Here is a 12575-nt window from a genome sequence, read left to right on the forward strand (position 1 = left end):
CACTCCCTTCCCAGCAGAGTCTTAGTGCTATTGAACTTTGAACTTAAAAGACTACTTGCAAGACCATTTTGAAAGAACATAGCCAGTGATGATCACAGAGAAAAGAATTCTGGAGATAGGTGTCTAGATCTCTCTATACATAGTAATAGGATTGGTATACATAAATACTTCACAAACTAAAGAACATTGCCATCCAAAAAGTAAGGTACTTCTTATTTTCTTTTATGTGCAAGAGTGGAGAATGCTTATAAAAGTATCTGGTCAAACTTAAATTTTAATTTATGAATGTAAATTATAAATATATCTTATATCTAAGAATGTGTTAGTATAGAAAGAATATTAGACTATTTATCTATCCACTTAGCTATTCAATTACCAGATACTTATTGTGTGCCTTCTTCATGCCAGGCCCTGTGCAACATACTGGGAATAAGCAGTAAGCAACATAAATGTAGTCCCGACTCTCACAGAGGTTATAGGCTGCTGAGTAGACAGTCAAGAGGGTTTGGACTTTATTCCAAAGATAATGGAAGCTGTTGAAAGGTTTTAAGTAGGAGAATATGATGAGATTTGAATTATAGAAAGCTGGCCCTAGCTGTTATGTCAGAGAATAGATTGCAGTGGAACTAGATTGAAAACATAAAGACTAGTTAAGAGATTATCACCATAATCCAGTGACTGATTATGGTGACTTGGGCTTGGTTGGTGGCAATTGAGATTGAGAGAAATGGGACATTTTGAAAGATACTTAAGAAGATGAGGTCAGTAATCCTTGTGGTTTATTGGATGTGTGGGCAAGGAATAAGGAAGCCTGAAGAGTGACTCAGAGGTGTCTTCTGCAGATACTTGGTTAGATGTGGTGATGCCATTTCATGATCATGGGACTGGGGTGTAGGGAAGTACAGGGTGGAGATGATCAGTAGATTTACCCATATTGAATTTAAGGATGCAAGAAGACATCCAAGGAGAGAAATCCATCAGGCAGTTAAATGTATAAATCTGTAGCCAGGAGAGATGTGGGCTAAGATAGAAATTGTGAAGTCATCTGAGTGTAATAATACAATCAAATCCATGCAAACAGATGAACTCTATAGGCAGAGATGGTAGATGGAAAATAGAAGAGCACTTGAATTTGTGCTATATAAACATAGCAACAACAGTATAGTAGGAGCAAGAACCTAGACTCTGGAGTCAGATAGCGCTGGGCTCCGCTCCTTACAAGCTGTGTAACCTCTAGAAGGTATCTTCTAAGCCTCTGTGTCTTCCTCAGCAATGTGATGAATGCTATATATTGGTTGCTGGGAGAACTAAATGAAATAGTACATGTGAAAGAATCTAACACTTAGCAAACACTCAAAAAAAATTACTTTTACACCATAGGTAGAAAAAAGCTATTATCAACTTTGTCATTATTGTCTATTAATAACAAATATTTTTAATAACATGTGGCAGATCTCTAATATAAAAGCAGTTTCTCCAGGTCTTAAACTTAGTTTTTGATGCAAAAAAATTTTTTTAAATCATGTCATAAAACCTGAGTACTTCAGACATACTCTGTTACTCATATATGAATTCTTAAAACAATTTTTTTATTGTTACAAATTGTACTTATTCTTTATGCCCCTTGTCCAATCTCTCCCCATCCCTCTCTCCCTCCCCGCTCCCACCTCTGATAACCCTAGATTGCTTCTCTCTCTCTGAAAGAGTAATGGTTACTCTCTCGATTTGCTGCCTAGATGATCTGTCCAATGCTGAGAGGTGTGTTCAGGTCCCCCAATATTATCATAGAGCAGATGCTTCTTCTGTCACTCTGAAATGGGTTTTGTGGAAAGAGACATCCTCTTCTTTTCTTTGTCTCTGCTGGTGACTCTTCTTGCATGAATGCACTCCAGTGGTTGGCGGACCATTTGTGTGGTGGTTGTGGTGTCTAGCCACTTTTGTAGCAGTCATGGTTATTGTGGTAGCTGCGGTGGGCCACCCACATGGCATGCTCCTTGGCACTGGTGGTGTGCCTGGTTGTGGGGTGGGGGGTCCGGTCCCCTGCTTCATGCCTCAGGTCCCCAAGCAGCCGTGAGGCACTGGCATGTGCCTGGGACGGAACAATTTTTTGTCCTTTGCTTACTTTTAAAATGGGGGACTTCCTGTGGGAACCAGTACTTGAGCTGTGTGGTTTAGCTAAATTGCTGCTTTGCTGCTGATTCCCTAGGGAAGGCTTTCTGTGCAGCTCAGGTTTTGATGATTGACTTTATAGGTACTTCTGGCTCTCCAGAGACCTGGTGCACCTGGGTTGTGTTGAAACTCTGATCTGGGTCTGAGTCTTTTCATCAAATTGCACCCCATTCAATTCTGTATTCCTGACCAGTCTCTTCTGAGTGGTCCTTTGCTGATTGAGGTGCCAGTCAGCTGTCCTTGCTGTGCCCCAGTGTTCCCCTGGTGGGCCGTCTCCCACACCGCCCGTGCTACAAATACTTCCCATGAGACCGGCCGTGCACAAGTCCCTTGCGATGACTCACTGACCCCTGAGTGGCTCCCTTTTTTCAGTTATTGTGGCTCTTCACTCCTGTGTGGGTCCATGGGAACCCTATTAGCGTCTTGCTGGCCTGCAGGCCACTAAGGCCCTCTTTTCCCCTGCAGCCTCCAAGCAACTCCATCGGAAGGGCACAGCTGCGGCTTTTGCCGGCTCCTGCTTGTGCCTCCAGCCTTAAAGGAGCTGTGGCACGAAATGGTCGGAGCAGTTTTTTCTTTCTCTTCATCATGGCTTCTCACACCTTCATGCACTCTGTAGGTCTCTCCTCTTCCTCTAGGCTCTAGCAGCCCCCAGCTTGGCTGTTGTTGCATTTTTATAGTTGTAAATTGGTTGATTTGTGGGAGAGAGTGATGCTGGGACTGTCTATTCTGCCATGTTGACCAGAAACTAAAACAGTTTTAAAATGGGAAATTGGATTTCATTAAACTAAAACAAGTTCCTACCCAGAAGACTTAAAACTTCGTTTTGAAATAGATTGTGAAGACTGCCACACGAAACAATAGCTGAAGTTTTCATTCTATGTATGCGTCATGGTTAGCCTCTAATATAATTGGTGATACATAAGATCACTCTGCTAGCTGAATAAAACATTTAAAACAGAACCTCTCAGTTGGTTAGAGAATGGATCCCTGTACCAGCCAGCTTGTAAATAAATAAATAAATAAATAAATGGATAAGTAAATAAATAAATAAAACAGACCTTCTTTCTCACTTTTTCAGTTATTTCTTATTTTGCAAGAAAATTAGCTCTAAATCCTTAACTATTTTGCTTTAATTTCTACCCATTATGTGTGATGTTACTTTACCCTTTAAAAAAATTTAACAAAAAGTAATTTTGTGGTAATGTCTTAAAGTCACCTGTAATTAATAAAAACAATCTTATTCACTTAATAAAATATTGAAATATCATCATGTGCTGCCCTTGACCATCATCATCTCATTACCATCCTGTATCCCTTTGTGTTTTGCATTATTGTTCCTTTTGCATGGAAGATCATCTGCTCTGGATTGCCATGAGTTGAATGAGGATGGAGAGCTGTGGCTGGTTTATGAAGGGTTAAAACAAGCCAACAGGTTATATTTCCTCAAAATGGAATGTTATTAATTTGTTGTTTTTCTTACTAACAGTGGCTTCCTGACTTTAACTCCTGTATTTTTTGTGCATTGTCTTCCTGGGCAAATTAGTTTTAGTAAAACTTAGAACATTCAGCCAAACACCTTCTTAAAAACCTTTTCCACTAGGAGATACTATCAAAGCTAAAACTGATTGATGGTGAATATAAGAGTTGCTTCCCCTAAATTAATGATGGTATCTATAGTTCCCTCCAGACACTATAATTTGTGAATCTCTCTCTCTCTAGGAGTTGAAAGAAAAACAAAATCTTTCAACTAGAGCACATACTATTGGGAGAGAGATTAATACTTATTACTTAGCATCTTCTTGTTTGGAATGAAGATCAGTCTACAGGATATTTGTGCCTATGGCAAAGTGGTTATATTCTTATATATTATCATCATGCTGCCTAAAAGCAATATTAAGTTCATGTTTTGGCATTCTTTGTGGTTGTTGTGAAATTCAACTTTGTGAAACAGCAAATCAGGAGCATTTCCTACATTGCTATAGTAAAAAATAATTATCCAAACTCAACACGTTAAATACGCTTAAGGGAAAGAAAATAAAGTCGAAACAGCAACACCTTCCTAACACAGGCACTCATCTGCTCTAGCAGTACTTATGTCATAAAAATTTCATTTTAGTGATTAAATTTTAAAAACACTTAATACACTGATTGTTCAAGGGGCTTCTGCTTATTCTGCTTTGTTCTAACCATAGATCATTATCATTAACTTTGAGGTGTTATTGGTTCAAATCCTTTTGAAATTTTGTGATCACTAAAATATTTTTAGTCTGCTATTAACAGTTTGCTTGCAATGGCATTAGTGAGTTTTACCCAGCAATTGGCAGCCAAGGGGATTAGAATAAAAGAATGTCTTTTCTTTCTTCATGTTAATTAATTCTTAACCATAACGTTGTTTTGTGTTTGGAAAGGGAATGAATATTTAAGTGGGTGCTCATAGTAAAGGGAGGATACTCTGACTCTCTGGTGTTCTCACTGCCAATACCCTAGTCTACTCTATGGGTGCAGATGATGCTATATGTTTGCTCAGAGAAGCAGTAACCACTTTGTTGGTCCTATGAATGTTTACATTCTAAAACACTGTCTTCAAACCACTTCTCATGAACAAAAATGAATCTTTCAAAGGTTTTCCAAACCACTTCTCATAAGTAAAACCCTGTGGCGTTAGGATTCTGTTACTGATAGGAAGTTTATAAGGAGAGAGAAGATGGCAAATTAAAAAAAATATGTGTGTATATATTTATATATGAAATTTCAGAACTGTCTGGATTTGGATAAATCTTTATAGATTTCACAGTACTCCAGCCCTTCTGTCCTTCAGAGATAAGAGTACAGTATTAAAATGGAATCCCGGTCTCACCCTCTGCCTGGAATTGGTAACTGTAATTCTAAAAGGCATATTTAATTAGATTGGGAGTTTGTAATCTTGCCCTTTACAATACAGAGTTAGTTTGTGGCAAGAAAGTACTGTCTTTGCTAACGTAAATGCTAGTTTGTAAATCTAGTAAGCCAGATTAAAGCTATGTCTTATAATTATTTTTTTTTTTCTAGTCATCATTTCCTATGAACCTTTCAAAAGAGCTAAAACTCTCCTGTTTTTCAGTGCCTCTGAGAAATTTATACAATTCAGAAAGACAGAAATGTGAGAATATTCATTTCCATTTCTGGTCCTTGTTTGAGTTTTTTTACTTTAATCAAGTCAGAAGATACATGGATGCTAAAGAGCATCTATCTGCTTTTCCTACTCTTGGAAGTGAGCAGGAAACCTTGTGCCTGTTAGGCAGGGAGTTGGGGTGTCACCTCCCATTCCTACCTGTGTGGCTTCTCCGCAGACTCCTGGAATCCCAGCTCCAGTCACAGAAGAGGAGCCATGAGAACGAGGCTGAGGCCCTCCGCGGGGAGATCCAGAGCCTGAAGGAGGAGAACAACCGACAGCAGCAGCTGCTGGCCCAGAACCTGCAGCTGCCCCCAGAGGCCCGGATCGAGGCCAGCCTGCAGCACGAGATAACCCGGCTGACCAACGAAAACCTGGTAAGGAGAGATGCCCAGGCCCCATGCTCCTCAGCAGGCCGTGCCTAGCCCAACTGGACATCCTGGTTTCTTTTTGATCAAACACAGCTTTTCTTTTGCTGGGAAAAACTCACCACCCCACACTTGTTACCCTCTTACTCTAGCAAAGAGAGAGTAAGGAAAATACAAATATGTTGGTAGAGATGAAAAAAGCAAGTGCATAGGTTGTGTTTCTCACAGAATGCTCATGAGCATCTGAGTATTCTCAGACCTAACCTGGAAGGTGTGGGAGGTAGCCATCCAACTGCGTGCTGGGCTTTTGGTAGCCTGAGACTCAGGTGATCTGCTTCCTCTTCTGCAGCTGCAGATTCTCTGCCATTCCACAAGGTGTTCTGTGGATTGTCACAACAGAAACTGGGGACAAGTTTTGTTTACATTTGGTCCTCAAGCAGCCACTGAAGCCTCCACGTCTAGCAAACAAGTGGGGTTAGAGTTGAGGTCAGAGAAGGTGGTTGGTATGGGTTGACGTTGACATGGGTTGACATTGGATGGAGCTCCCAGGTCAGGGAGGAGGGGTATCAAGATTCAGGTGTACACATTTTTTATTTTTCTAAACAGAACTTGTATGATAGGGGAGATTTTTTTTTTCCCCTTGCCAGATTTCTGAGCCTTGGCATGGAGTCCAAGTTTTTTCTTTTCCTTTTTTCTTGTTTCTTTTATTTTTTTACCAAAAATATTTTCTAAAGTATTTCTTTCTCAGTGACATAACTTTTATAACAGATTTATTATTTTTCAAATCTGTGTAAGTTTGACAAACATATTTATTATATTAAAGATAATTGAAAAGTTATAATTCCATGTTTCTATATAAAATTTATGTCATAGTGTCAGCCTGATTTTGAGAAAAGTTGTTTAGGACTAGTGGTGATTTATGTCTTTTTTTTTTGTTCAGTTAAGGTTTTTAATGACTATTTGAATTCTCTGTGAAGATATAACAGTCTGAATCATTCCTCCATTACTCCATTAGTGATCATTTACATCACAGATAGTTTTCTTTTTTTTTTTAAAAGATGACCGGTAAGGGGATCTCAACCCTTGGCTTGGTGTTGTCAGCACCACGCTCAGCCAGTGAGCAAACCGGCCATCCCATATATGGGATCCGAACCCGTGGCCTTGGTGTTATCAACACCGCACTCTACCGAGTGAGCCACAGGCCGGCCCATCACAGATAGTTTTCTAGTGTTATTTATTCATCCATCTCTTACATGAATTAAAAGCAAAACCCAAAGGTATTCTTTTAAAGACAGTCTTTCTTTCTGCATGAGGCTCCATTGTGGGAATGGGAAAAGAGGGTGAGGGCAGTATTTGGACTTTTTCCAAGGTGACTGAAATCTCACTAATTTGTGGACAAAATTTTATGAATTGTGAAATGTACTGGAAATGTCGTTTTGTTACTCTAAAGTATATTGTTACTTAAATTAAACTAACAATGCTTTGGTGACTAAGTATTGATAAATATACTGAATTATATAATAATGATTGATCAGCATACAAATTCTGTGCTTTTAAGTGATTATCTTAAAATACAAGGTGAAACCATGAAATAAAAGATGCTTCTAATCAAATATTTCCTTTACAACCTTTGGCAAATTTTCGTAGCTAATACAAAAATAAACTAAGCTCCCACGTTCTAAGCCAATAGAGTCTAGTTAATGAGTTTGTTGTGGGAAAATCTTTTGTAAATCAGCCGCTTCTTCTGCTATTATACTGACTACTAACTCAGGAGAATGGATTCAAACTTAAGAACATGAAGCGATTTACTTTTTCAAAATCATTGTGGTTCTCTATCTTAATTGTGCATTTCTTTAGGAAACACTTGAGCAGAGTATTAAAGCAGCAGTAGACCTTGCTTAGTGTTCTTGGGAACTGCACCTCACATAACATCTACCCACCCACCTACCCCCAACACAAACACAAAAATGATTTTTCTCCCCGCTCCAGTGAACAGCCTCCGCAGGCCTCCCCCATGCTGTCTTTCAGGGAAGGAAGGCACCCAGCTCTTCATCAGCCTCTCCAACTTCAAACGAGAGTCCTAACATTGCCATAATTCTCACTTTCATTTTACGTGCCTTCCCTACTCTTATCACTGCTGCTGGCAGCAAAAAAGGTGCAGCAACTTATGAGCATCATATGTGGGAGATGCTGAACTAGGAACAAAAGGGCAGAAGGTTTGAGGAGTGAAATGATAGCCTTACCTGGGCAATGTGAGCAACTGCCCTGTTTACCTGCTAAATAAATGATGGCATCCTAGCCATGTTTCCTTTGATTGTATAAAAAATCTGTATATATATAATTAGAATCATCTATGCTAGAAAGATAGGAAGATAATGGCAGGTGACAAATCAGAGCCTTTTGAGTAAATATAGTTTCATTATTTGTGTTTTTAAATATCTGTAAATTAATTTTGCTGAAAGATAGCATTCCCCTCAAGACACAGAGAAAAACAAATATCCATTGTGCCTGTTTTTTCAGTATTTTGAGGAATTATATGCAGATGACCCTAAGAAGTATCAATCATATCGGATTTCACTTTACAAACGGATGATTGTATGTAAAATCATAGTGCTTTTCCCTTGTCTTCCTTGCTACTTCTGCCCTCTGTAACTGAAGAGCACACTACTGCCTGCCCCTGCCCAGGAGGCTCTTCGAAAACTTTCACAAACCTGTTTCTCCCCACAGCTGTCTTTTAGCCAGTGGTGTCACCTCTATCAGCGTCCTGTGTCCATTGTCATGTTCGATTTGTTATTAACACTAGGCTTACAGTGTGATGGAAGCAAAATGTGGTTTGAAAGATCAAGTAAAATCCAAGAAGCATGACATAATGCTTTGAAATGTTAGCAACTATTCCCTTTGAATCATTGGCCTAGTATCTAAATCTACTCCTGTCTAGACTGGAAAACGAATATTTGTATTTGTAATCGCTTTTCTTCACCATCACTCGAATAACAACCACAGACATCAGTGAGTCAGTTCCCTTCTAAGCTCTTTCTGAGTCTGCTGTTGTCCTCTTTCTTAATTATTGAGTTTTTAACTATGCCTTTCATTGGAGAGAATTTTTATTAAATAGAGAGCCAATAATCACAGGCTTTTTTAATCCTCCTCTTTAAATATACTGCTTTTGTTTTAGTGTTTTCGTAATTACTCCTTTTTTTCTATATAAGCAAAATTATATCACCTGCAAGATTTTATGGGTGTCTTATGTCACCTGCCACTTTGGTCATAGGTCAGCAGACCACCCTTTGTCCTGCTCTCTATGATTATTTTTTCAACCTACCTTTTAATTCTTAAAACTTCTTAACTTATCTTCAGTTTGAGGGCAATTTTAGCATCTTCAAAGGGTGGGTCTCTTAGAGACAGTGCTTCACATACATGGGGCATCAGTTCCCACCTGAGCTCAACCATCCTTAAATCTTCCCACAAAACTTTTTCTGCATTCATCAAAATTTATTTTTGCCTAGTTCCCTTTAAAAGGAAGCATTCCACTGGAATAATAATACATTTTATAAGCATTCAACTTTTTACCCACATAGAGTCTACTAGAAAAGACTCCACAGTGAGCCTGCTATCCATCACGCTGTAAAGGATTTTACTGCATTGTATATTTTAACATTTTGGCTTTTATTGTAGCTGCATTTCCCATGCCTGCCAGTTTTAGCCAGGTGGTGGCTCCACCAGTGAGCTTTTCTGGAGCTTTTATGTAAAACTAACAGTGACAGTGCTGTTTCTGTGATTTTTGTGTCTACTTTCCATCAGTGTATTTTAGAAGACCTGTTTTGATCTTGCTGTTATATTTTTCATTTTGATTTTAGGATTTGATGGAACAACTTGAAAAACAAGATAAGACTGTCCGAAAACTGAAAAAACAACTGAAAGTATTTGCGAAAAAAATCGGTGAACTAGAAGGTATTTAAACATGTTTTTAAGACAGTTGCCAAATCTTGGTTTTGTGTTGCTATGCTAACGGCCTAATAGAGGTTGTATGCGAATATTAAGGATATTAACAAAACTGATTTTTGGCAAACCTGACCTATGCTGAGTGGAAATTTCCATTTCTCGGTGAGGAAAATGTTCTTTTTGTGGTAGTAATAATTTACAAAGGGAGAGAAGTAATTCAGCAAACATCTAATGAATATCTTCTATATGCCAGGCACTGTGCTAGGCAGTATAGCATAGAGGTTAAGAGCATAGATTCTGAGCCAAGCTTCCTGGGTTCAAATCCTAGCTCTTTCACTTATTATACATATGATCCTGGGCAAGTTACCGAACCTCTCTATGCGTCAGTTTTCCCACCTGTTAAATGGGAATGATAATGGTATCTATATGACATGGTTTATAAGGATTGAATGAGTTAATATGTATAATGCATTAAAAATGGTTTCTGACATACAGTAAACACTACATTCAACTTAGTTATTAGTATTACTCTTATTCTCAGCATTAGGTATACCAAGATGATTAAAACAGTCTTTGTCCTCAAAGAACTCACAGTCTAATGGAGAAAAAAAGAGAAGTAAATAAGAAAAACATGAATTATGATTATAAATAAATAAGATGTCTTAAAACATCTCATGATTTCTATATGATTGTGGAAAATTCCTAGAGATATAATCAAATATCAGTTGCTGTTATTATTATATACAAATGAATCTTGTCTTATGGATTAGTGTGTTTGTTCATTCAATATGTACTTAAGTTCCTGCTAGGCACAGTAGTAAGTGCCAGGGATCTAGTAGTAGAGAGGACTAAAGGCAAATTCTAAACTTACTCCAACAACACAGTCACTGCTGAAGAGATTTTAGAGATGCTCTTTGGAATTGCCTTCAGACCTATGTGAACTGTTATCATTTTGACTCAGCCTGACTACCCATCTTATTCTCAAAGTCACCATTCATAATTTTTGCTTGGTTCAGAGGGTGAAGATTCCCCATCACTGGAGATGTTCAAAAGAATCTACTGTGATTAACTCTAAGAGTGCTTTTCATTCCTCCAATATGCCAGGCCCTGTCATAACTGTCCCTTCTGTTTAGTCTTTCTGCTTCTCCTGGTCAAGTCCTGCTCATCCTTTGAGACCACAGTGATATGTCACAACCTCAAGAGCAGCCTTTCCTGATCACCCAGACAGACCTTTTGGCTCTGTGCACCACAATTTGGCTCACGTCTTTTGTGGTTTTTACTATGTTATATTTTTAGCAGTTTTTCTGTTTGGATTACTGGCTTCCATAATAGACTATGAGCTTCCTGAGCAGAGGAACCACCTATTGTTTCTCCTTGTTTTCACAGTACTTAGCATAGTGTCTGACCTATCATAGTCATCCCATAAATGTTTTTTGGTGAATGAATAAGTTTCAGAAACATTTAGAACATGGCAACATGGATGTTTACTTTGAAGAGGATATTACTCCCTTGGATATACAAATACTGAAATATTTGTTTAGAAATCAGAAGGATTACTGTGCAGTCATATTTTATATACAGCCCTCTAGCATTACATGATTTATATATTACCTTAAAACTTTTGAACCTCCAAATCCCACACTCACACATGCTATAATGTCTATTGGCAGAACTTAAAAATCTTTATTCAGCAAACTTTCTGCACTAATTATATCATGAGAGAATAATCAGACAGCAGAGTATTTACTTGAAAGAAACTCATTTTAAGGGTATTGACTTGTGAGATTATTTAACTCCAAATGTTTCCTTTGCCATACTTTAGTAAATTTTGATAAATAGAAAAGCCATTTATTATTTTAAGTTTTTAATCCGCTTCCTTTGATATGTATATTTTTTAATTGAAGAGATAGGTTAGAATATTTCAAGATGTACTAATTTTAAACAGTTTTCAATCAGAAATCAACCTCGTCAGTTAAACTATCCTGACAACTATAAAGCTATTAGTAGCATTTGATAATAGCAAAAAACAAAAAATATATTATAATAATTCTTAAGTTGTATTTGAGTTAAGTGATACATATCTAAAGGATAAAATGAAATAGATTTTATATGACTGGGACCCTTGCTGAATGCAGTATCCCTGCCCCTTTCCTCAAATTAGGGAATAAAGATGACAAGCTCTTCTAATACTTTTCTCTCCATTCCCATATCCCCAGTTATACAGAAAATACTGGCAACTCTGTGCAACATAGCACCTTCCAATAACTAAAAGTTTTCTTATATATTTCTTTAAATATGTTGTAACACACTTAAATACTTTTTTAAGATAGCATAATTCTTGCCTCCTCCTATGAGTTACATTTAGTTAAGGAGACTTTTTAGAAGCTAACAATGACTTTTTAAAAAAATGCAAACATGTATAATTTTTAGCAGAAATTGTGTAGCTACTTGGAGAGTGTTTCAAAATTTGATCTGCTTCATGCTGTATTTTAATCCAGGAGTGGGTGTTCCATCTCACTTTTCATAGTCAGGAAATTTAGACCTGAAAAGATTCTAGAAATCAGTTAATTATTTCATAAGAGAAAAAAACTAAGGCCCAAAAACCATAAGTGACTTACCCAAGATCCCAGTTAGATGGCAGGACTAGAATGCAAGCCTTCTGAGGGCCACTGATTCCTCTCCTTTGTGCCATATTGTCCAACAGAATTTCTCTACTTAATAGGAATTCGTCTGTCTGACTTAATTAAACCTGAGATCAAGATCTTCCTGGTGCCAAAGTGAGGAAGAGTAAATTTTTTTAAATCTTCCCAATTTCCTTTTTTATTTTCCCCAGGACAAAAAGGTTCAGGAATATTTTTCCCTCAAGTTTATAAAGAATCTAGACAATGGAAATAGAAATTGCTTCAGGACTTCGAGAAGCATGTCTGTATTAGGTGGAGCATTGG

General features: G+C 37.8%; 1 protein-coding gene across 4 annotated transcripts in view; it reads left to right on the forward strand.

Annotated features, from left to right (window-relative positions):
- The window catches only part of MYO5A (myosin VA (heavy chain 12, myoxin)), a 124597-nt gene that overhangs the window by 86685 nt on the left and 25337 nt on the right, over positions 1 to 12575 (forward strand). For 2 of the 4 annotated variants that reach the window (XM_008577316.1, XM_008577317.1), the window contains 3 exons: positions 5499 to 5697; positions 8209 to 8283; positions 9546 to 9639. In XM_008577316.1, the coding sequence (XP_008575538.1) occupies positions 5499 to 5697; positions 8209 to 8283; positions 9546 to 9639 (368 nt within the window). The remainder of the gene's footprint in view (positions 1 to 5498; positions 5698 to 8208; positions 8284 to 9545; positions 9640 to 12575) is intronic. The other 2 variants (XM_008577319.1, XM_008577318.1) reach the window with 1 other exon arrangement.

This window comes from Galeopterus variegatus, unplaced genomic scaffold (assembly GCF_000696425.1).
Source record: "Galeopterus variegatus unplaced genomic scaffold, G_variegatus-3.0.2 Scaffold1487, whole genome shotgun sequence".
In the NCBI taxonomy this organism is placed as follows: domain Eukaryota; kingdom Metazoa; phylum Chordata; class Mammalia; order Dermoptera; family Cynocephalidae; genus Galeopterus; species Galeopterus variegatus.